General features: G+C 44.1%; 1 protein-coding gene and 1 non-coding gene across 4 annotated transcripts in view; both read left to right on the top strand.

The window, feature by feature from the left end:
• Atp7b (ATPase copper transporting beta) overlaps positions 1-25,895 on the top strand; it is a 69,433-nt gene that overhangs the window by 9,560 nt on the left and 33,978 nt on the right. For 2 of the 3 annotated variants that reach the window (XM_076913880.1, XM_076913879.1), the window contains exons 2-3: positions 9,275-9,547; positions 24,444-25,677. In XM_076913880.1, the coding sequence (XP_076769995.1) occupies positions 9,275-9,547; positions 24,444-25,677 (1,507 nt within the window). The remainder of the gene's footprint in view (positions 1-9,274; positions 9,548-24,443; positions 25,678-25,895) is intronic. The other variant, XM_034520809.2, reaches the window with a different exon arrangement.
• On the top strand, positions 15,825-15,897 carry Trnak-cuu (transfer RNA lysine (anticodon CUU)). Its single transcript has one exon. It is a non-coding gene; the product is annotated as a tRNA-Lys (tRNA).

The raw sequence follows: 25,895 nt of genomic DNA, 5'->3' as shown, positions 1-25,895 counted from the left end.
TTGGCTGAAGGCATCGATTAGGTCATTGTTCTTAATCTTCCCTCCTCTTGAGTCTTCTTGGATTCTAGAAACAGCAGAACCTTGAGAGATGGGAGAGATGGGACTTTTGTTCATGGCTGCCCTCATTCATTTATTCTGGAGTCGCTGTCTTGTTGGTTTAATGTACATTTGTATATATGTATATTAAATGTATGTATAATATACATTTGATCATTTGTAAACAGATTTCTTTGAATGAATGTTTCTTGATTTATTTGAAGTCATTTGGACTTTTTGATTTTGTTTTTGAATTATTATTATTATTTTTTTACCAGCAGATGGAAAACTCAGCCATCACCTCCAAAGGAGAACAAGATGGTTTATTCTGAGGCCAAGTGTGAGCCACAATGGCAGGGAAGCACAAATACCCTAAATACCCTGTTCCGACATGCTGATGGTTTCGTAATGTTCGTATAGACACGGGACACTGAAAACTATAACTACTTTGTAGGAGTGACAGATAGGTGGGGTACAGCGGAGGGAAACGTGCTCTGCGCCCTAGATGCTGTCTGATGGTATTCTTAGCTATAGCTAGGTATGGCCCCCATAGACTATACGTTTGAACAAGCCTATGGGGGCCAGGAAGTGGAATGTGGTGGTTGGAATATGCTTGGCCGAGTGACTGGCACTATTAGGAGGTGTGGCCTTGGAAGAGGTGTGGCCTTGTTGGAGGAGGTGTGTCACTGGAGGTAGGTGGGCTTTTAGACTCTCCTCCTAGCTGCATAGAAGTCAGTTCTTTTTCCTAGCTGCCTTCTGATGAATATGTAGAACTCTCAGCAACTCTAGTACCATGTTTGCCTGGACGGTGCCATACTCCCACCTTGATGATAATGGATTTATAAGCCAGCCCCAATTAAATGTTGGTTTTTTTTTTTTTTTTTTTTTAAATAAGAGTTGTCTTGGTCATGGTGTCTCTTCACAGCAATGGAAACCCTAAGTCAGAAGTAATGATGTAATTATATCTAATCTCAAAAAATAAATCATTAATTTAGAAAGGAGGCACGAAGGAGTGAGTCCCTTAGCTCTTTTACCCTGTGGGGGTGCAACTGGGATGTGCGTCTCTGAAGTAGGGAGCAGTGTCCAACAGACCAGATCCGCTCACCTGGGTCTTAGACTTCTGGTTTGTAAACTGTGAGAAGTCCGTTGCCATTTATCGGAGGCCCAGTCTGAGGTGCTTTGTTATACAGTCCAATCAGACGAAGAAAGGTGGGCTTTCCACCGGCTTGGGTGAGATTTCCAGAGAACGTATACATTTGAAGAAGAGACCTATCGGATAATCTGGGGAGGGGAGGGCTTGGGCGTGGAGTGGGAGGAGGATAGGTTGGTATCCCAGCACTTCGCACTTTGGGACCTTCAAGACTCAAATAAAGGACTCAGAGTAGAACTGAAAGGAGAAATCCTAGGAGTATGGTCACCTGACAGCTGACCATGGCAGCCACAGAAGCATCTGGTAGGTGGTGGAGGAGTCCAAGAATGCAAGAATGCTCTTTCTCTCTCTCTCTCTCTCTCTCTCTCTCTCTCTCTCTCTCTCTCTCTCTCTCTCTCTCTCTCTCTCTCTCTCTCTCTCTCTCTCTGTGTGTGTGTGTGTGTGTGTGTGTGGTTGTTTCCATATTTTAGTATTTCAGGAAGAGGGGCTGTAGGTTGTAAAAGATATAACATGGTATCCAGTTGTGGGAAGCATGAGAGACTGGGAGGTAGTTTGGCCTCTAGGTGGCACCAGAGAACTCTCTAGGTTAGTGAAGATGTAGGCAGTGCCTACGGGGCGGGGGTGGGGGGTGGGGGGGTTGGGGGGTGGGGGGGTGGGGGGTGGGGTGTTATCTCACCATCTTCCTGCAGTCCTGGGCCTCCATCGGAACTTAAGCAGAGCTGGAGCGGAGAGCAGTCAGAGAGGGCTGTGTGCACGGTGACCTGTGAGATCGAAGCCTTTTGCTTTGATAGTCTAAGTGTCCCTCATTCCCATCTAGTCTTCCTATAATTTAACTACAGTTATTATAACAAATATTTATTTGTTATATATATTGTATATCTATAGTATATTATATATATATTGTTGTAATAATAACAAATAGTTATTATGACTACTGTTATTTTCCCACTGCAGGCTGTTTATAGAAATAGGACTTTAAGAACTCTATAGTGAGCTTGCTGATGGCTGGTTGGCTGATTTCCAGTTCCTATTTACAGTGTAAAAGTCCTACTGAGCTAGCTTGGGAAAGCAGCTTCCATGGGGAACTTTGGCCAGGAGCTGTTCCTGCTCCGCCCAGGTGCCTGAAGATTAAATGAATATTTTCATACCTCAGTGCCGCTGTCTTCTGTTCTAAGGGCAAATGTTTCTTGTGCTCTTATAGAGTCTTTTTAAAGTTATTTCCTTTTTTTGCAGTTATAATTATTTATAAGTATAATATAAAATTATAGGAGTTGTAGGAAAGGTGTGTGTACTTGTGTTTGAGTCTTGGATTTTGTTTTATTGGCCCACATGTCTGTTTTTATAGCAGAGCCATATTGTTTTTATTACATTGGCTCTGTAATAGATCGGGAGACAGACAGGAAATGGTAATCCCTCCAGCTTTGCACTTTTTGCTGAGGATGGTTTTGACTATATGGGGGGTGGGGGTACTGTGTGATTTCATGTGACTTTTAGAATAGCCTTTTCTGTTTTCATGAAGAATGAAATGGGGATTTTGATTGTAATTGCATTGACTCTGTAAATAGCTTTTAAGTAAAAGATCATTTTTTTTTTTTCAATATTAATTCTATCCGTGAACTTGGGATGTCTTTCTGTTTTCTGGTGTCTTTCTCTATCAAGCTCCTGAAGGGTTTAAAGTTCCCACTATAAAAGTCTTCCGCTTCTCTGGCTAGGCGTACCCCTCACGATTTTATTTTCTTTGAGGCTGTCATGGATGGGGGTGTGTCCATGATCTCTTTCTCTGTTGTTGGGGTACAGAAAAGCTTTTGATTTGGACGAGTTGCTTCTGTATTTGCCACATTGCTGAATTTGTTGATTGTTTCTAGAAGTTTTCCAGTAGAAAATTTGGGGTCTCTACTGCATTTTTTCATATCATCTGCTAATAGGCAGAGTTTGACTTTAATTTCTTTCTCTTGCTTCATTGCTCCAGCTAGTGCATTGGGTGCCATATTGAAAAGAAGCGGGGATGGTGGACAACCCTGTCTCATTCCTGACTTCAGGGGATTGCTTCATGCTTTTCTCTGTTTGGGGTGATGTTGGCGGTGGGTTTCTTTTTCATGGCTGCTATTACGTTGAGGTATGTTCCTCTAGCCCTACATTTTTTTGGACCTTTATCATGAAGGCATGTTGGATTTGGCCAAAGACCTTGTCTGGATTTGGTGAGATGATTATGTAATTTTTGTATTCAAGTTTATTTATGTGGCTTATTACATTTATTGACTAGTGTATGTTAAAAACAATCCTTGTGTTTCAGGGATAAATCCTACTTGGTCATGGTATGTATATAATTCTTTTAATGTTTGCCCGTATTTTGTTTGTAGGTATTTTATTAAGTATTTTTAACTCTATGTTCATTGGCATTTTTTTTCTTTCTGTGTGTGCCTTTACCAGGTTTTGCTATTAGAAGAATGATACTAGCTTCACAGAAGGTGTCTGGGAGTGCTCCTGTAGGTGTGCATGTGTGCATGTATGTGTCTGTGTATCTGTGCCAGTGGTTAGTTTAAGAAGGACTGGCTGTAAGAAATCTTTGGAAGTCTAATAGAGTTCTGTTGTTAGCCTATCTGTTCTGGGCTTTTTTTTCTAGAAGGCTTTTATTATTATTTAAATTTGTCTGCTTAGGTTGTTGTATGACTCCACACCTGAAGAGGGTACCAGATCTCATTAAAGATGGTTGTGAGCCACCATGTGGTTGCTGGAAATTGAATTCAGGACCTCTGGAAGAGCAGCCAGCGCCCTTATCCTCTTAGCCATCTCTCCAGCTTCAGTGTTTCTATGTTTGTATTGAATTTTGTTCTCAAACCCTGGATTGTTTGGGCTTCCCTCTCCTCTCTTTCTTCTTCTACTCTTTCTCCTCCTCTTTTTCCTCCTCCTCCTCTTTATTTTTTTATTTATTTTTTTTATTTTTTTTGCTTTTTTTGAGACAAGATCTCAGTATTGTACAGCCCTGGCTGGCCTAGAATGCACTCTGTATTATACAGCACTGCTGGCCTTGAACTCAGATCTGCCTGCCTCTGCCACCAAGCACTGAGAGGTGCAGCACCAAGCCTGACTGTTCACAGGTTGTTGTGCATTCCTCAGGCCTTTGTTCTCCTTGAACTCTTTCTCCTTTGTTTCACTGAGGTGTTTCTTTGTGTCTGCTTTAAACTCCTTGAATTCTTTAATGAAGTTTATGATTGTTCTTTTAAATGCTGTGCCTTGGGACTCATAAAGTTAATTCTTTTTTTTTTTTTTTTTTTTTTAAAGATTTATTTATTTTATGTCTATGAGTACACTGTAGCTATCTTCAGGCACACCAGAAGAGGACATTAGGTCTCATTACAGATGGCTGTGAGCCACCATGTGGTTGCTGGGAACTGAACTCAGGACCTCTGGAAGAGCAGTCAGTGCTTTTAACCACTGAGCCATCTCTCCAACCCCATAAAGTTAATTCTTATGGGCAACATTTCTACAGGACAGGTGGATTTTGGTTGGGAGAGATGCCCTTGGTCTTTCATATTGTTTTGCTTTTTTGAGATCTGGACATGTGGACTTCTTTTGTTCTGTGTCTGGGGCAGAGGAGAGCATGTGTGAGCAGGTGGAGCCTAGAGGTTGGAAAAGGCTTAGGTGGAGTGAAGCCAGTGGACAAATGAGGCTTGGTTGCTGTGTAGAATGTGTGTTCTAGTATCAGCATGGAGTGTGGGGTTAGATACTGCTCCTTGCACAGGTTTTGTGTGGTATGGGATGAGCTTATGAGTTGGGGGCTAGGCAGGGCATGACCAGAAACCTAGAGATTGCTTGTGCTTCAGTCAGAGATGGCCAAACTAGGCCAGGGCACTGAATGTAGAACCTGGGCTAGACCTGGCAAGATTGGGAGGGTGCATGGAGGGGGACATCAGGCAGGGCCTCAGGGCTAGGCCCCAGGGAAAGGTTTTTGGGATCTTGTGCTGTGTGTACATTTAACAAGGCTTTCACTCTTAGTGACCTGTGTTCTGGCATGAAGGATGGATGAGCGGTGGCCTCTTAGCTGTGGTGAATGTGCAGTTTGTGCTAACCCTACTCTTAGTGTGGGAAACTTCCAGGCCTCTGTGTCCAGCATGAAGCTTAGTGTCAGATTCTGTGGTCCTGTCCTGTCACAGAATCTGAGCCTCTTCTTGTGCCTTAGAGGGTTGGCTGGCCCCGCCCCAGGGTCTTTCTTGGAGGCCCTTCCTAGTGAAAGCTTCTCTGAGTTGAGCTGGTAATCTTTCTGAGTGCTGAAATGTTTTCTTTGCCAGGTGTCCCTCCCCCCAAACAGGGCTCTTTTGTCCCAGGGGCTCATGGAAACATGAGCTGCCCATCTGCCTTTGGGGCCCAGGCTTCTCAGCTTACAAAATAGTTGTTTGGGACAGCAAAGGGTGTGTGTGTGTGTGTGTGTGTGATATCTGTCTATCTATCTATCTATCTATCTATCTATCTATCTATCTATCTATCTATCTGAATGAATTTTGTTTTAGGAAACAGCAAAGTTTACACCTTAGTGGGAGTCAGAACACGTGGGTGCAAGAGGACACTTGGAAGACCTGTTGTTCTAGAATGGATGACTGAGAGATTAATGGAGTTTGCCCTTGGATTTGTATACAGGGGACAGAAAAGCACCAGGAAATCCTAGGTAGAACTTCAGGCATGGGGGCACATGCCTATAATTCTGGTATTCAGTAAGCAGAGGCAGGAGGATTGCCACAAGTTTGAGGCCAGACTGATCTATAAGATAAGTTTAAGGCCACCTGGGACTATAGTAAGATTCTGTCAAAAAGAAAAATAGAACGAAAAAACCCTAAAGAATTCTAGGTAAAAAAGTACACCCTGCTTTATACGTACATGCCAACTCATTTGTTTGAATATATTTAAGCAGGCTTATGTAACATTTGACATTTGCTCATTAGTATGGTTGGAAGATCCTTGTGTTCCAGAGCTTAGCCATTACACAGAGCTGAGGACCTACTGGGCAGTGACAGCGCTAGAGCAGATACGCAGCCTGCAGAGTCGGTGGACAAAGGGTGTTTGGCTCCAACAATGATGATGAACAGGAGATAATGAGAAACACACACACACACACACACACACACACACACACACCCCTATATCTTATAGATACACCCAAGAAAACCAAGTTGTCGCTCGATGTTATGAGAACTTAATAGAAATCTTTGTCTAGAAACCAGAGAGTTGTATAGAAGTAAACAAGTTAAGGTTTTACTAAAGTGTGCTGATGTCTGCCTGCCTGTTAAAGACTCTACCTCTTTTTCTGGGAAAAATAAACACTGCCTGGAGGAATAGTCACCACAGCTATCTTGGCAAAGGTCAAACTGCAGATCCTGTTTGCTAAGAACGATATCCTTTTACCTGCCAAAGTTTGTATGTCGTAATTACTACTAACGCTGTCCAACTCAGGAGGTTACAACTGATACCCCAAGGCAGGTCTAACCATCTACTCTCAATAGGCCAATTAAAAGAGTCAAATTAAAAGTTGAAATCAGAAAAAGGAGATTTATTTAATATGGCAGTGTTGGCAAGATGCTTTGGGCCACTTTGCCCTGCTTCCCAATTTGGCCACATTGACATTCGATAACTCTAACACATATTTATATACTTATATTGCTGCCCACATAACATCTATGTACAAAAATGTCTATTCTAGTAAACATGCCTAGCGGAAATTCCTTTTGGTGGACATGGGACTAAAAGACCACCCCTGTTACCAGACCTATAAAAGTTGGAAGAAACTGTGCAGAACATTTCAAAGTATGCGCTTGGGTCTCGGCCTCTCATAGTTAGTTTCTTCTGTCTTGCCAAGTGCATGTTCTGTTCTTGCTAGTTGGAATTTTCCTGAATACATGCACAGATAATGTTGACCTTACCCCTGCCTCCCTGTAAACACTCAGTACAACCAAATCAGAAGTGACTTCATTCATGTGTCTGATTGACCTCAAGCTACTCAAGCTGGAATCAAAGGAGACACATTCCCAGGTCTGGTTATATATATATATATATATATATATATATATATACACACACATACACACACACACACACACACACAGATATATGTATATGTGTGTGTGTGTGTATATATATATATATATATATATATATATATATATTTTTTTTACCATTTGTGACATGAAGAAAACTAGTTTTGGAAAACCAACCAGGGTAGAATCATGGTCATGACTCAAGATGGCTGCCATCAAGTCAGGTTGAACCTAAGTATACATTTCCAGTCACAATGCTGCAGCATTTGTATCGTAACAATCTTATAGCACCAAGGAAAAGTTAAAACCATTTAATAATTCATATTTAAAAGACATGATACCCATGGGTAGGGATTTCTACCAAAACGTCTAAAATTTTGTTGTTAACAGTCTAATGGATTAAAGAGATAAAACTCTAGTTACTCACCTGTGTTGCCCAGTATACCACTGAGCTCCACTGAAAATACAATGTGGCAGGTAAATTCCTGCAACAAAATAGGTCCACCCGCTAAGCAGGCTCTGAGTGGTCTTTGCTGTTGCACTGTTGGACTCTGGCTGGAAGGCTGGAAGCCCTTAGTGCCTCGCTTGTCTCTCCATTGTTGAGCCCTACCTTGGCCAGCATTTCCTGGAAACCGAGGGAGATTCCCTTTTGGTTTTGTACTTGGAGAGATAAAAATAAAATGCATACTCATTTTGGAGAAGTTGATTGACTGAATATGCTGAATATGGGAGGGAAAGAAAGAATAGTGAATGCCCTTGGCAAGTGAACCACTGGTGGGCCTCAAAGAAAACAGACTTCTTGTTGGCTGGTGGGAGGGTTGGTAATTGGGTTGATGGGTGGGTGGATGGGTTAGTTGTTGGGTGGGTAGGTGAGTGGGCTGGTTGTTGGGTGGGCAGTTGTTGGGTGGGTAGGTGAATGGGTTGGTTGGTGGGGTTGTACTACCTGACCTGTAACTTGAGGCAGAACATGCTAAGCAGCTCCACCTGAGCTCTGTTGCTGAGCTACCATGAGCCCAAGAAGAGATCTCTTAGTGCCGAGTACTTGAGGTCATTTTCAGGTAGAGAACGGGTGTCATTGTGTGGACACAGAAGGGCATGGGTTCTAAATACATGTCCTAACGACTTGAAAGTGATGCATTCAGCTGCAAGGACAGATGCAGACAAGAGCAGAGTGGCCACTTGACTACTGCTTCAGCCCAGTCTGCACCTTCCCCCTTCCATACACTGACCATGGGTGTGGCCAGGATTAGTGTCTGTCTGAGTGGTTCCTCCCAGGGGGCATGAAGTCATATCCCATGGGTCAGGTGCGGGGGATGGGGAAGGAGACTGCCCTGTCTTACAGAGGGCCTGGATTTCCACACTGTGTGTGTGTCTGTCTGTTAATCCTCAGGTGGAACAGGAGGTAGCCTGAGAAGCCCGAGTTATGGATTAGTTCCCACCGATTGTGCCAGAATAAAGGACGAATGAGCCTTGTTGCCGCGAGTTTGTGCAGTCAGTTCTTCCTGAAGTCAAGGGAGAACAAAGCTGCAGGAGACATGGAGCTTTCTAACACTGCTTTGGGAATGCCAGCCATGCCCGGGAAACACTTCTCTTTCCCAGCAGGCTGCCCTCTGCCAGGGCTGGAGCCCTGGAAGAGGCCACTGAAATTATTCCAGGAAACCCCTCGCAGCTTGGCACTACAAGGAATTGGCTAGCTCAGTACTTTTGTCCCTAGCCAGGTTTCTAGGAGTACAGGTGGCCAAAAGGAAGCTGTGCCCGGCTTTGGGAGATGATTAGGTGCTGGGCCCCAGGATGTACTGCTTGCTGTTCAGCATTGTGTGTATGGATTTTGTGCTGGGTCCCATAGTAGCCCACACCTGTGCCGAGCGAGCGAGAGGCAGCCAGTTGGATTGGGTGGAGATAAACAAAGCAAATAGGCCCACAGCAGCGGTATGCAGTGTGTGCAAGTTCCTGAGCTGGCTGCAGATTGAAGACTGCCTCTCCCTGCCTGCAGTTTGCCTGGCTGGGAAGGGTGCCTGTCCCTGCTAATGAGCAAGACCTTTTGAAAGCATTTTCCTCACAGCACCAGAAGTGTGGAGAAGCTGAACTGGGAAGGGAAGGAGCGACAGTGGATCTGGCTATGGAGAAAGCTCAGAGCAAGATGCACCAGAATCTGGAGCAATCGGTCCTGGCAAGTCTGAGTAACCCACAGGTGACACTGCTGTCTGTGCAGAAGAGGTGCACCTTCAGGAGGAGCTCGGCCAGATCGGAGTCTTCAGAGGAGAAAAGTCCTCCCCAGCCAGAGGAAGAATTGTCACCGGGTGTTTTAGCTAGAACCCTGGAAAGGAGGTCCCAGGTCAGTGCAGTAGAACACAAACTGAGAACTCAGCTCTGGGGACTGAGACTACGTTTGCACCTAGAGGTAGCTCCAGTTCTCCTAGAGGGAGAGGGGTGGAGGAGAGAGATTGGCATGTGTTGAAGACCCATTATACTTTGGTTTTGATTACAGAAACAATTTTATTTAAAGATTCTATATTTCGCTGTCGTCTCAGAATGCTCTGAGATGTTTCTCTGTTGACCAGAGATAAGGCTTAGCAGCCCATTTAGACTATGGGGCTCTGGGTTGAATCTCCAGGGTTCCCCCATTATTTTTAATTGCTTTTTATTTTTTGATGAATTTGTAGACAATTCCAAGAGTCTCTTTCCAAGTTTCTTCCTGGACAGGGATATGTGAAATTAGCCGATTGGGTAGCTTACAGGGGAGCTTGCCATGAGCGCCTTTGTAATATACTCTGCATCTGCTTTCTGAGGGCTTGTATGGGACCCCTCTTCTGCATCTGCTTTCTGAGGGCTTGTATGGGACCCCTCTTCTGCATCTGAGCCAAGGGGATCTGGCTTTGCCTGTCTATCTTAGAGTTAGGGGATTTCGCAGGCTGTTCCAGATGACAACATGGAGCCTGGTCTCTGCCTCTGAGCCCACTGAGTGTTGCTAATAGGAGACACTGTGGAGTGGCAACTGGAGAGGGTACCACTGACTTAGAATTTTTCTTTTGTAAATTTAGTTTGCTGATGTTGAAAATAATACATGATACACATGCACACACAAACACACGCAGAGAGAGACTGGAACAGAGAGACAGAGAACTGTCTTTATGTATTTATTAATTTTACTCACTTGGGCTGGAGAGACGGCTTAATGTGTAAAGTACTTGCTATGCAGGCCTAAGGGCCTAAGCTCGAATCCTCAGCACTTACATAAAACTGGACATAGCTACACACTGTAACCCCAGCACTTGGGGTGAAAATAGACAATTCCTAGGGGCTCTCGGACAGCTGGCTGAAAGACGAGCTCCAGATTCAGTGAGAGACTGTCTCAAATAAGGTAAAGAGCAATAGAGAGAGACCCTTGAAGTTCGGTGACCTCCTCATGCACATGCATAGGGAAACATGCTGTGTACATACAGGTATACACACACACCCACACCCACACACACACCCACCCACACACACACACACACACGTCATATACACACACGAAGTAACATTTACTTTTTAAATTTCAAAATATGTAAATAAAAAACATTTTAGAATTCTTAAAGATAACCTCAAAACATATGTGCTAATGCGTAGGCATGTATTCCCGCATGCTTGCAGTGGTTCAGCACAGAGATATCAAGTAACACCTATCTGTCTAGATGCCTGGGATGATTTGGATGAGATCCAGTTCTTCCTTCTCCCCCCAATACTGAGCCTCAACACCCTCCCCCCCAATACTGAGCCATGCCCCCAGCCCCGTGTGAGATGCCTGGCGTGTGGCAATCATTTTCAATTTGCTGCCTCTTGAATCTGATGTCCAGAGAGTTCTGAGGTGAGGCTGGCACACTAGCACATCCATCCTATTCCCAGAGTGGCCGTGGCTCTGGGCTACAGCGACACTTGCTTCAAACAACAGAAAGCAAACAGTAAGAGCTTCTGTCAGAAGCTGGCAAAAACGTTCTTTCTCAAACTGATGGAGGATCTACAGGAAAAAGTCCCCAAATGTTCTCAAGGATGTTGCCCTGAGGCGGAATGAGATGAAGCAAAGGCTTTCCCTGGACACACTTTCAACCCCAGCCTGCTAACTCGAGGATTGTTTTTCAGAGCTTGCAGTGTAAGCTGTGTTGATTTTAAATATAAAACCCAGCAGGAGGGTTCCTTTTTACTCTCTCTGTAAACACAGTGCTAAAGAATGGAGTTGAGAACACACACACACCACTTGTCCACAAATTCCGTGTGACTGTTGACAGATTGTTCTCGCCGCGGTGTGGCTCTGTGGTAGAGTGCTCACACAGGAGGCCCTAGGTTCATTCAGTACTGCAACGGAGAGGCGAGGGAGGCTCTTGATGGTCGTTTCATAACTGTCGTTGGAAAAGCTTTGTCTTACAAGTGCCTGTTGTTGAAAACCTGCCTGTCTCTAGCCGAGCACTGAGTATTGTCTGTCACTGGTCAATTGCTCCTAACACTTCTGTAAATCCTTCTGCCAGGAACACACAGAATCAGCACAGGAGATGATTGAAAGGCTGTGTCTTATTAGAAGGAGGCAGTTTCTACTTTCTGTGATGCTATGTGCAAGCAAATGTTCTTCAGTCCATTCTTGGTTTTTCTTCCACCCTTGATTCATTGTCTAAACACGCACCATCAAGCCGCCACCCCAGGCCTCTGTTGAGTTCATACCGTTTTAACTTCTAAATCGATTAGTGCTCAGAATGGTAAGTCACGTGCATCGCATCTAAATCATGTAGTGAAAGTGACTTCCTTGTCCCTGTGCAGTCTGGTCTGTCAGCCGCCTATCCTCTTCACACTATGTTGGTTCCTTAGGCTTTTCCCTAAGGATAACCTGCCTACCTAACAGTCTCTCGCCTCACATGGTTTTATTCAAGCCCTGTGTTAATTCCCTTCTATCCCAACTGCCTGGCATTGCAACCGACATTGACCGCCGGGGATATAATAGTGCTTACACATTGAGACTTGTTCTCATGGAATGCTTACCACTGCGACGCTGGGATCCACTACCCAGCCATAAGGAAAAGCTACGTGGAAAACCGGACAGTTCTGCCAACTTCAGCTGACCTTCCAGCTGGCAGCGAGGCCCAGGTTAGCAGGCATGCACAGAATGAGCTGCCATTTTCCTGCTCCAGCGAGGTTCAGGCTACCACACATGATGGTATGTGGGGCAGGGATGAGGTGTCACCGCCGACTCTCATCCAAGGTGAGAAACTGAGTGGTCACTTGAAGCCACTAAGTTGTGTAGCAATAGTGCACCTAACCACGAAACACTACATATCCTGTACCTTGTTCTTTTCAGTCTATTTCAGTCTGTGCAGTGCTGTCTAATTCATGTTCAGAGCTGTGTAGTACTTCACTGTGTGGCTATATAATAATTTACTCTACCGGTCTCTTATTTTTTTCTGCCTTTGCAGAGTTGAATGTCATTGTTACTCAAGAAACTTCATTTCAATTGCACATTTCTTGGATGAATTCTCAGCAGTCCAGTTGCTGAGTCAAACCTTTGTGAGTTTGTTATTTTAATAGATATCACTGGATTGTCCTCCAGAGAGCTTCCATGCTCTTGAAGGATATTAGAGAGACCTATTCTTTTCTTTAAAAGTGTCTTTAACCTTCATTTATACCTTATGTGGATGGGTGTTTTGACTGCCTGTATGACTTGTGTAACCATGTGCGTGGCACACAGTGCCCACATATGTCAGTAGGGAGCACTGGCTCCTCAGTAGCGAGTTAGGATGGTTGTGACCAGCCAGCCATGTGAATGCTGAGAATCGAACCCTGGTCTCCCAGAGCAGCCAGTGCTCTTAACTCCAGCTCCTCATGCTTTTCCTTTGAGATCGGGTCATGCTGTGTTGTCCAGGCTGGAATCGAACTTGTGACCCTCCCACTTGAGCTTCCCAGTCACTGCCATGACAGGTTCACACCATTGCTATTGGCCTAGCATTTTCTTTTTGATAATTTATGGAGGTTTTTTTTTGGGGGGGGGGGCGGGGGGAGGATAAACCGTTTTCTTTTTCCTGTTGAATTGTTGGCATTTGTCTTCTTCAAGGGAACATTATGGATCAGTGAACCAGGTTTTGGTGTGTACTATGTGAAGTAGGGGTATTGATTTATTTACGTATTGGTTTATTTATTCTTTTTTTTATTGTACCATTTTCACCTTAGCTCACCTCCACAGTTTTGCTTACAGGCATGCACTCTGCCTGTGCATTCTGCTTCTGGGCCCTGGGAGTAAGTCTTTGCAGCCTGTACCCAAACGTGACTCACAACTATGACAGAAAAATCAGACTTTTAAGATGTACAGAGTTAAGATATTGCCTGTTCTGGGATTTGCAACTCAGGAGAACCTCTGAAGTTTGAGATGGAAGGGCTGACGAGTTCTTCAGGGTTCAGTAACAGAGAGCAGGAGGGGGTGGGCTCTCACTTGTACTACAGGGAGACAGAAAACCACACCATGCTCTCCTCCTTTTCAGAAAGCATCCACATCCATTGGATACCTTTAGGGTGACAATGGACAGGTTCAAGATGACAGAATGTCAGAGCAGAAGGTAGCCTTCAAGATCCTGATCAGTAAGTGTGTGTTTATTTGAGAGAGAGAATGTATGTGTGTGTGAGAGGGGGGGGAGGGAGGGAGGGAGGGAGAGAGAGAGAGAGAGAGAGAGAGAGAGAGAGAGTGTCAGAATGTCCTTATAGGAGTTGCTTCTTTTCCACCAAGTGGGTCTTGGGGACTGGGCTCAGGTGGCCATGGTTGGCAGCAGGCACCTTTACCTGCTGAGCTACCTTGCCAACTTGAGCCCAGTAATTTCACAAGTGCTGTCTTCAGTTTTTTTTCTTTTGCATTTAATGTTTTTACACCCTGAGACGTTCTGATACCGGTGGCTTAGCTCTCCATTTTCTCAGTTCAAGATGGGGTGATGGAGAAAATACTGAGTGGTGGGCTGCCTTGTCTGGCCTCTGTGGGAGAGGATGCACCTAATTGTTACGGTAAATCTCTTGCCCATAGGGAGTCCATAGAATAACGACACAAGTCAATAAGTATCAAATGAATGCTACATGCCTAGATTGGGCAGATTTACCATTAAACTACACTATTCCCCGGCTATGAGAGCTCTTAACAACTTGCGGTTTCCTAGGTCAAGGTCTTCTTCGTCTTCTCTCTCTCCAACTGCCCATTGTAAATTTGCGGCAGGTTCTAATATAGCTCTTGCCATATCTTTCCAGTCTTGGGGGATTATTCTATTTTTAATAGCCCAAGAAGTCAGAATTTGTTTAACAAATGGTGAGTGCATACCAAAATTATTGACACTCTCCTTAAATTTTCTCAGATCTAACACATCCACAGGTTGCCATTCAAATTCCTCATAACCCTGTGGGTAAACAACATTTGGAGGTCTTTGTTGTACCGTAACCAGATAGACCAAGGTGTGTTTTCTAATAACTCTTGGTTGACTTTCTCTATTTACTTCTGTCTTAACCTCAGTATTTTCCTCAGCTGAAAATTTAAATTCCTCCCTTAAGGTTTGTATACATGCTTCATATGTTTTTTTATATTGTAATTGTTTCCATTCCTCATTATTTTCTATCTGTTTTTCCATCTGATCTGTGAGCTGTTGCATGCTCTGTTTGATCATCTTTTCTAGCTCCTGTCTCCCAGTTTCATTTTCATCTTTCTGTCTCTTATTCTGATCTATAATTTCTTGTGTCTTCAATTCATTATTTTTTATCTGTTTCTCCATCTGATCTATTAACTGCTCTATCTTCTGTTCAATTATCCTTTTAATCTCCTGTCTCCCACTTTCATTTTCATCCTTTTGTTCCTGTAACTTCTGTTCTAAGCCCTGCTTCCATTCCTCATTATTTTCTATCTGTTTCCAAATTTCATTTCTATCCTGTACCAAAAGTTCTATTGTTTCTTGTAATCTCTTTTCCAAGGCAAAGAATTTTTTATCTAGAGCTTTGTCTTTTGAGAAGACATAGTATATCAAAAAAATAAATATAGCAATACTGATAAATAATAAAGTGTTCCCTAAGTTGATTTCTGTCAAACCATTTGAAATATCATCATATAAAGCCCAAAAGATATCCATTGTTTTTGTCATCTTTATCAAAATATGTTTTTTTTATATTAAAAAAATTATCTGGTTTGGAGCCCTCAATTCACTGTTTCTACCTGAAAACTACCTCGCAGGCAGCTGTTTTCTAGGATCAGCAGTCCCTCGTTACAATTCGTTACTCTAACCTTTCTATTTATCTGTTTGGCTCTCTTGACTCAGAGCAGCCTGCAATTTACTCCTCACAACCTTAAAACCTTTTACATCTATTTATCTGTGTCTATTCACCTTTTTTTTAAATTTAATTTTTTAATTTAAGTGAACTACTGGTCTGGCTACAATAACTTTTGTTTCACTGTTGAATTTTCAGAAGACCCTTCTTTCAGTTTTCACAGGGCAGTGAGCAAGCCCAGCTGTAAGCTGAGTGCTGCTCCTGACCTTGGCTGTTGGGGAAGTTTTTGTACTTTGTAACCTTTCTTTTGTTCTTTCGTCTCAAGTTAGTTGAGTTCTAAATAATACGTTAGGCGCCAATTTGTTGCCCGGCTAGCTCAGTTGGTAGAGCATGAGACTCTTAATCTCAGGGTCGTGGGTTTGTGCGCCACGTTGGGCGCCAATTTGTTACGGTAAATCTCTTGCCCATAGGGAGTCCATAGAATAACGACACAAGTCAATAAGTATCAAATGAATGCTGCATGCTTAGACCTAGTCCTGCAGAGACTCCATGTGTGGGGTGGAGGGGGATACCCAGGGTGGTTTCCCCCTTCTCAGAGGAGAAAGGGAGGGGGAATGGGTGTAGGAGCTGTGTGATGGGGGGTGTACTGCTATTGGGATATAAAGTGAATAAATCAATGAAAAAATAAAAAATCCTTAGTGTTTTTTAAAATTATTTTTTGAAATTAAAGTATAATTACATCATTTCCACTTCCCATTCTTCCCTCCAGCTGTGCTTACACCCCAGTTGTGCTCTCTCTCTCTCTCTCTCTCTCTGGCCTCTTTGTTATTATTACATACATAGATGCATAAATGTATAAACATAGCCTGCTCGATTCATTTGGTATTGCTTGTGTGTATATGATCTCAAGGCTGACCAGTTGGTATGTTTGATAAGCAGTTAGGGGCCTTATCCCTAGGGAAGGCTTTCTCCCACTCAGCATTCCTTAGTTGCCTGTAGTTTTTGTTTGTTTGTTTGTTTTAGTGTGGACCCTGTGAGATTCCCCTTTCATGTTAGCATGTCTGTTGCTGGTGGTGTCCTGTAAGAAATATCTTGGCATGCTGGTCGTTGTCGTGGGTTATAGGAATCAGAGCTAGGCAGGCTACTGGTGGCTCTCCTCTCTTAGCAGCTGCATAGAACTTTCTGGTACCTTGAAAGCTAGTCCTCAGGGAGAAGGTGTTCAGGTCAGATCCAGCTCTGATTTAACAAGTCCTGTGTCTGAAATACATGGTGTTTTAGAGACCTTGCTTCCACCTCTAGGAGGCAACCAAAGGCAGAAGCAGAAGCCTGCATTGTTTTGGGAGTCTCTTGTACTCTCCTGACCAACAGACAACTCGAAAGGGAGTTCCTCACACCTGGTGCTGGGGTTTCTGTTGAATAATCTGTGACTCTTGGGGGGAGCATTATCAATCAAGGTATCTTAGCTTTCATTTAAACTATAAATGTATACATATACATGTATTGTACATAATTTTAGGTACATAATACATAATGATCCCTTGTGTCATTTTCCAAAATCCTTTGTGTGATCGTCCCTGCCCTTCTGTGTTGACCTCTTACCCTTTGCTCCATTAAAGCCCTCCTTATTTTTTTTCATTTCTCCCTTCATATTATTTGTATCTTGCTATTTTCCCACCCTAGTCCCTTCTTTCTTCCCTGGATTCCATAACTACAGAATATGTTCTCACATCTGGAGATCTGGAGCTAGCAGACCCCGATGGGAGAGAACATGTGATGTTTGTCTGTCCGGGCCCGGGTTACCTCACTCAATGTCTTTTCTAGCTCCATCCATGTACGTGAGAAGTTCATGATCTTATTTTTCTTTTCAGCAGAATAGGATCGCATCGTGTTTCTGCACTGCGTGTTTGCAGAGCACCGGAGTTATTTCCACTTCCTAGCTATTGGGCGTAAAGGAGCAGGGAACATGTATCTGAGCCGGCATCTGTGGAGTAAGATGTCCACCCGCTTGCGTATGCCAAGGGGTGCTCTACCTAGGTCGTAGGGTAGATTTATGTTTAGCTCTTGGGAGTTTCCCACACTGACTCTGAAAGTGGCTGTACAAATTTCCAATCCCTTTTTTTTTTTTTTTTTTTTTTTTTTTTTTAGTTCTTTATGTAGCCTGGATATTAATCCTTTGTCAGATCTATTACTGGCAGAGTCTCTGCCTTTATAGGTTCCTCCTTCACCTCACTGATTGTTCCCTGCGCCGTGACCATCTTTTTCTAGCTTGTTTCCCTGGCAAATGAAGTCCTATCGGAAAGTATTGCTACACCTGCATCACGGAGGCTGCCGCTGGTCTTTCCTTCTAGCAGTTTCAGGTTTTATGTCGAGGGCCCTGATCCACCTGGAGTTAGTTTATGTTCAAGGTGATAGATACTCGTCTAGAATCATGCTTCTGCAGCTGGATGCAGCTGGAGATGCAGTCTCCCCGGCACTGTTTGATGGAGAGGCTTTCTTTCCTTGGCATCTTGGTCACATGCTAAGTGGCTGGAGTTCTGTGTACTCATCTTTGGGTCTTGTTTCATCTTGGGATCTTGTTTCAGTGGCCTATGTGTCTACTTTTGTCTATGTGTACCATATTGTTCTTATTAACTATGGCTCTATAATAATTTTGAAATCTGGAATTGTAATCCCTCTGACATTGCTCTTTTGTTCAGAATTGTTTTGACTATGGGGTCTTTTCGGTTCCTTGAAAATTTTAGGAATATTTTTCTACTTCTGTATTGAGTACAATGGGATCTTTGTATGGGGGCTTTGTCATTTCATAATGTTATTCTAATCCACAAGCATGGAATGTCTTTCCACTTCCTAGTATTTTCTTCAATCTTCTGTCTCCTAAGATTTAAAGTTTTTATTATTGTTTTTCTTCTTTGTTAAATTTATTTCAAGGTAGTTTATCATCATTGAGGCTACTGCAAATGGAAGTGTGTCTAAGATCTCTTTCTCAGTGTGTCAGTTGTTGGTGGACAGAGAGGCTACTGATTTTCATCAGTTAATTTTATATCTTGCCATTTTGCTGAAGGTTTTTTTTTTTTTAATTTTTTATTGGATATTTTGTTTGAAGGTTTTTATCTTTTTTAGAAGTTTTTTTGTGGGATTTTGGAGTTTTTTTTATATATGTTGTATCATCTGCACATAAGGATAATCTGACTTATTCTTTTCCTATTGGTGTCTCTGTAATTTCTTCTTATATCTTACTGCTCCTGCTAGGGCTTCATGTACAATATTGAAATGAATTTGAGACAGTGGACAGCCCTGTGTGGATATCCCTGTGTGGACAGCCCTGTGTGGACAGCCCTGTGTGGACAACCCTGTCTTATTTCTGATTTCCAAGCAGGGAGCCCTTGGAGTTTCATTGTTGCGGATGTAGTGATTATGACTTTGAGTTGCCCGTTCCACTTTTTGTCATAGGATATATGTCATGTATGGAACACTGAAGTATACCCATTGTCCAACCTCAAGATAAGGGCTAAGGTTAAGTAGAGGGTGTGATGCAAGAGTATTTGGTCCATGTTTGTCCAAAGGATTTGTCTGAGGTGTTGGAGGAGAGGAAGGTGGAGCAGGAGAGGTAAGTGTTGAAAGGTGGGAGCTGTCAATCCTGGGGTCATCAGGGACCTACCCTCTGAAAGTTCAAAGGTGCTTGGGTTTATGGACTTACATATGGAGGGGCAGGTCTATATAGGAACCAGTGGGAGGAATGTGTTCCAGTCTAAATGCAAGTCTACAGATAGTTGAGTTAGGGAATCTTTTAGCTATAGTCCACGTGTTTCACTTTGCCAGAGGATTGAGAGTGGTATGGAATGCATAGGTTTTCTTTGATGTTAAAGAACATGGTTAGACATTTAGAGATTAAATTTGGGGCTGTTGTCTATTGTAGAGAACACGGAAGGCCAGATCTGAGTATTGTTCTGTCTGTGGTGATGGCTCTTGCCACCGTAGTGGCCTTCTTGTTGGTGGTGGGAAAAGCGTTAGCTCATCCTGTAAATGTATCTAGTAGGACAAGAAGATAATCTGTACCTTCTAGACGGAAGTGTTTGAGTTAAATCTATCTGCCAGTCAGAAGCTGGGAGAGACCAGCCTGTCTGACAGGTTGGGAAAAGAGAGTTGGGGTTAGTGGTTCCATGGGCTTTGCAAACAGAGGAGACCTATTGTAACAGTTGTCTGTCCTGTACGGACAGGTAATCCCGTGTTCACAGGATCTGAGTGAGGGCCAGAGGTCCTGGGTGGAAGAGATTATACAGAGTTGAAAGGATTTCTTGTTTGAGAGCCTTGGGTAAGATTAACAGTTGATTTTGACACTACCACGACCTACCCCAGTATCCACCTTGTGAAGCAATTTTGTTTCGCTCTGCTGTAGTAGCAGGGGAGCAGTGTTAGTTTTCAGAAGGGTGAGCATGTGGGGGCTTATTGAGCATATGTGTCAGGAAAACTGTTAGCAGTAGAGACATTGGGAATTTGGCTGGTGTCTCCTCCAGTGAATGGCAGTGGCTAGTTTGGGCTTCCAGGCTGCTTGTAGGAGTTTGTGTATAAAAATGCCATTTTGAGTTAGAGTGGCACATTAAATGAGGAAGTCTCATCCCCACCTGATGCCTGCACCAGAATATACCATATTGCATGTGTACTTGGAGTCTGTGTATAGACTGATTATGGTACCTTCAGCTGGTATGAGGGCTATGAGTTCAGCCTGTTAGGTGGTTGTGGATGGGTTATGAGTGGGATGCTGTAACAAACAGCTTTGTATGTTTGGGGTCTAGGTTGTATAATAGCATAACAAGCTCTTTTGTGCCCCTTAGAGGAGCATCTGCCTAAGAACCAGTTGGAGGCATTAGGTATTGTTGGCTCTAATTGTTTGAGTCAGTGGTTTGGTTTTTCCTCCCCCCCTCCCCCCCATGAAACTCAGGCAGAGTCACACAGGGGAAGCGGGATTCGAACTGGGAGAGAGAGAGCAAAGGGCACGGGCTCGCCCTCTGCAGGCGGCTACCTTAGCCGCTGTGCAACTGCTGGCTTGCTTGAGTCAGTGTTCTTTTGCTGTGGAGAGACACCATGGCCAGGTCAAGGCTCATAAAATAATTTATTTGGGTTTAGCATTTCAGAGGTTTAGTCCATTATCATTGTGGTGCAGAGCATGGTAGCATGCAGGCAGATGTGCTGGAAAAATAGCTGAGAGTTTTGCATTTGGATCCACAGGCAGTAGGAATAGAGAGACACTGGGCCTGGCTTGAGCTTTTGAACCCCAAAGCCTACCTTCAGTGACACACTTCCTCCAACAAGGCCACACCTCCTAATCCCTCTCAAGTAGTGCCACTCACTAATAACCAAGAATTCAAATATGTGAGCCTATGGGGGGCATTTTTTTTTACAAACATAAAATAGCTAAGTGACTGTACTTAGACTATATTTCTTTTTTTTTCCTGTACAGTTCTCCCTCCCTCCCTCCCCACCTTCCTTCCTCCCTCCCTCCCTTCCTTTCTTCCTTCCTTCCTTTCTGTCCCAAACCTAGTTCCTCCCTCATTCATACCTTCCCCTATGCCCCCTCCTCTGAAAGGAATACAGGGTGAGGTCCTCTACTGAAGTACACGAGTAGGAGCAGGAAGCCAGTGAAGATAAGGAGACATCAGGGAGTTAAGTTGTAGGGTTGAGGTGTTGAGCATGAACACAAGGAGTTAACAGGGTCTGTGAGATGGAAGTGTATTGTGCAAATACAAGAAGGGAGAAGGAGAGAAAGGCTGTGTAGATATAAATAAAGTTGTGAGAAGAATTGAATACAGAAAAGAAAAGATACAGGGACAGGTGTTTTTTTTTTTTTTTTTTTTTTTTTTTTTTTTTTTTTTTTTTTTTTTTGTCGTTGTTTTGCTTTGTTTTTGTAGTAGTAGGAGGAAGATCTCGATTAGAGTTGTGTGGTAATGAGGCCTGCATCTTTGTCGTGGAGGGAGGATGGGTCCTACATAGGTAACTGAGGCTTAGTGTCCCCAAGCAGAGAGGAGTTAACAAGTATTGAAGTCTAACATACAGAAGTGGAAGGGCTGCAGAAAGTATTGTGGAGTCAAATGTGCCAAGGTCAGGCCGGCAGTTTTGGTTATCAAGTGGATATTGAGGCCAGATCTGAAGAGAAAACTGAATGAAGCAGGGAACGCAAAGGTAGTTTGAGGCCCAGTTGTTTGAAATCTTTCAGAAGGCAAGCTAAAGGGCTTGTCTTTGGGGAGGGTCACTGCCTTTGTTGTAGGTCTATGGGGCGGGGCTTCTCTGGCGTGGTCCCCAGAGCTGAGCATCTCACCGGACTGAACTTCCAGAGAGTTTCTTAGACATCACCAAAGGAAACTCTGTGAAGAACAAAGCACTACTTTGTTAAAAAATATAACGGAGTCTGAGTCCCAGGTGCCACTGTGAACTGATGGGGCCCTCAGAGCATGAGCAGGAGAGTGAACGATACTGAGTGTAGTTCCAGGAAGGGCAGAGATGACCCTTTGGGTGCTGGAGGTCAGGCTAGAGAATAAGAGAAAGAGTGGGTTCACCTCTCCTGCCGATAAGGAGTAAAGACCAAACCCTTGCTCTGTCACATGGCCCAGAGGAGGTGAGGCAGAGTGAAGGTGAGGCTCTTGGAAGGCTAGAACCCCCCAGGAAGCATGGTGAGCTTTCCTATTCCCTTCAACTATGGCAGATGGTTTTGTTGGGCACAGCAGTCTCGATTTGTGGGTTGTGGGCTTTTAGAACGTGTAATGCATTTCTCTGGGCAGTTCTTGACTTTCAAAGTTTCCATTGAGAAATCAGCTGTTATTGTGATGGGTTTTTCTTTATATGGGACTTGTGCTTTTTCTCTTGCACTTTCTTCGTTCTGCATACCTAGAGTTAATCTGCAGTCATTTTCTTCTTCTTTGTTTTTCTATGTTTCTTGTCTTTATACAAGTGTGTCTTTCCGTAGTTTGGGGAAATTTTCTTCTATGATCTTTGTGAAGATCAGGCCTATACCATTGTGAGTTTCTGCTCGCTTATCTGTGACTAATTTGACAGTTTGGTTTTTTTTTTTTTTTTTTTCATATTGCCTTCCATGCTCTTTCCCCATGCTTTAAGTTCATATTCTTTGATTCTGTGGCTGGTCTGGATCCTCTACTTTTATCTTAAATCCTAATATTCTATCTTTAACTTGACCCATTTTGCTTGTAAGTCTTCCCCTGAGTTTTCTGGTTGGGAGATTGTGTTTTCAAATTCCATCTTTGTGGTGGTTTGAGTATGGCCCCCATAGGTTCATATATTTGAATATTTTGTCTGGGGTTGGTGGAATTGTTTGGGAAGGATTAGGGGGTGTGGCCTTGTTGGAAGAGGTGTGTTACTGGGGGTGGGCTTTAAATTTATTTATTTATTTACTTATTTGGTTTTTTGAGACAGGGTTTCTCTGTGGAGCCCTGGCTGTCCTGGAACTTACTCTGTAGACCAGGCTGCCCTCGAACTCAGAAATCTGCCTGCCTCTGCCTCCCAAGTGCTGGGACTAAAGGCGTGCGCCACCACTGCGCCACTAAATTTATTTTTTATGAAGTTTATGGTTGTTCTTTTAGGTTTTGTGTCATGGAATTTATCTAGGTAATTCTCATTGGAAAACTTTCTATAGGACTGGTAGATTTGTGTGTGGCTAGAATACTGTATTTTATTTTTATCATGAGACTTGGGCATGTGGACATCTTTTGTTAGTTCTGTGTCTGATGTGAACATAGCATGCTGGGACAGAGCACAGAATTTTTAGGCCAGGTTCATCTAAGTCTAAATATGGTGTGGGTGGGATGAAGTCAGGTGGACACAGGGACTGGGCTGGTACACTAGATGTATGTTCTGGTCTAAGCCTGGAGTTTAGGGACAGGATGGGTTGGTCTGATCAGAGTAGAGGGGAACACTAGATTTGGACCTGGGCTAGATCCTGGGATTGAGGAAGCTATATGGAAGGGAGAAACTGGTGAACTCACCAGGGTGGATTCCAATGCAAGATAAATGGTGCCTGGGCGTTGGCTGCAGCTCAGGAAGGATGAAGTGACCCAGCCCGAGCGGGTCAATCAACAGGGTCTGCAAGAGAGAGAGAGAGTGGGGATGGAGGGGCAAGAGATATGAAGAATAGAGCCAAGACAGGGTGTCTGATCAAGTCACGTTAGTTGAAAGAAAATCATGGGAATATAAGCACAAGCAGGGGAATGCAGCTGAAGACACTTTACCATGTGTGCCTTGCAGCTAGAAGCACTAAAAACAGATATGTCTGAGAAAAACAAGATGTTTATGAGAGTGTGCTCAGCTGTTGTGGGCTGTTGAAAAACAAGTCTCTTGTCAGGGTATATGGCCCGAGATAGCTGCAAAGATGATAGCCACTTTCTGCTAGGAGTTGGCTCCCAACAGTGAAGTCATATGGCAGGAGAAGGGTCTGGGCTGCTGCACAGGGTATGCGCCCTGACCAGAGCCTGGACATGGTGGCTGCACAACAGTGCCAACCTGGCCAGCTGGGGCACTGGATGTGGGACCCAGGCCAAATGGAGGGATTGGAGATGGTGCCAATAGGGGAAGATTTGGTAGACTCACCCTGCTGTCCCCTGATGCAAGATGTGCAGAACCAGACTGGTATGAAAACATTCTCTCTTTTATTGAGCGGCTGTTTCAAGCTTAGTTTTCTGTTACCATAACTTGTCAGGTAGTTGATCAGCTGTATGGGGCTTGGGAGTCAGTCTTTGGGCAACTTCCTGTTGCTGTTTAAATGGGGTTTCAGGAGTAGTTCCAGCTCAGCTCAGGTTAAGTAAGATTTCTAAGCCCAGGGGCAGACCTTCTGTAGAGTTCTAGGATTCCCACAATCCATCTTCAGCAGCCTGGGGCAAGTGCTCATGACTTTTCCTCAGTCCGTGGGTGCTTATGGGGTTGGCAGTACAAGTGTAAAATTCCTACCAAAGGACAAAAAATGTTATTTCTTTTTCTTTTAGATCTTGTCTAAACTAACTTTGCCTGCACGGCTCTGGGAACAATCATCGAAGCAAAGCTTTGCCTTCGACAATGTTGGCTACGAAGGAGGTCTGGACAGCACCTGCTCATCTCCCGCCACCACCGGTGTGGTTAACATCCTAGGCATGACATGTCATTCTTGTGTCAAGTCCATTGAGGACAGGATCTCCAGTCTGAAAGGCATTGTGAACATTAAGGTTTCTCTGGAACAGGGCAGCGCCACTGTCAAATATGTGGCGTCAGTCATTACCCTGCAGCAGATTTGCCTTCAGATTGAGGATATGGGCTTTGAGGCCAGCGCTGCAGAAGGAAAGGCTGCCTCCTGGCCTTCCAGGTCGTCCTCCCCAGCTCAGGAGGCAATGGTCAAGCTCCGGGTAGAAGGCATGACCTGTCAGTCCTGTGTCAGCTCCATCGAAGGCAAGATCCGGAAACTCCAAGGGGTTGTGAGAGTCAAAGTCTCCCTAAGCAACCAAGAGGCAGTCATTACATATCAGCCTTACCTCATTCAACCGGAAGACCTGAGGGACCACATCTGTGACATGGGATTTGAAGCCGCCATCAAGAACAGAACAGCTCCCTTAAGGCTGGGACCAATTGATATCAACAAGTTAGAAAGCAGTAACTTAAAGAGAGCGGCGGCCTCTCCTACCCAGACTTCCGGTCATTCGGAGACCCCGGGACACCAGGGGAGCCACCTGGCCACCCTCCCACTGAGAATAGATGGGATGCACTGTAAATCGTGTGTTTTGAATATTGAAGGAAATATAGGCCAACTCCCGGGGGTTCAAAATATTCACGTGTCCTTGGAGAACAAAACCGCCCAAATCCAGTATGACCCTTCCTGTATCACCCCCCTGTTCCTACAGACAGCCATCGAGGAACTACCACCTGGGCACTTTAAAGTGTCTCTTCCCGATGGAGTAGAGCAGAATGAGCCTGAGAGTGGCTCTTCCAGTGTCCCCTCCCCTGGCTCCTCCCAGAGACACCAGGAGCAGGGCCCGTGCAGGACTGTGGTGCTCACCTTCACTGGCATTACCTGTGTCTCATCTGTTCAGCCCATCAGAGACATGCTGTCCCAGAGGAAAGGTGTGCAGCAGATATCCATCTCTTTGGCAGAAGGGACTGGAGCAGTTCTTTACGATCCCTCAGTAGTTAGCTTGGCTGAACTCCGAATGGCTGTAGAAGACATGGGATTTCAGGTGTCAGTGAATTCTGGTATGTCATTGTTATATGTTTGAAATAGGTCTGGGCCATCTCTTGATGTCTCATGACAGGACTTGGGTAGTTGGTCTGCCTCCCATGTTGAACGTTACAGCAAAGCTTGGTAACCTCTGCTCATGTGTTAGCAGGATAGAGAAAATAGGATTTCCGGTTGCTGCCTCTCATATAGCCAGCATTCAAATGGTAGACTCTTCTGATTTGGTTCCTTCTCT

This window comes from Arvicanthis niloticus, chromosome 16, assembly GCF_011762505.2.
Source record: "Arvicanthis niloticus isolate mArvNil1 chromosome 16, mArvNil1.pat.X, whole genome shotgun sequence".
Lineage (NCBI taxonomy): Eukaryota > Metazoa > Chordata > Mammalia > Rodentia > Muridae > Arvicanthis > Arvicanthis niloticus.
This window is presented reverse-complemented; position numbering and strand designations above follow the sequence as displayed.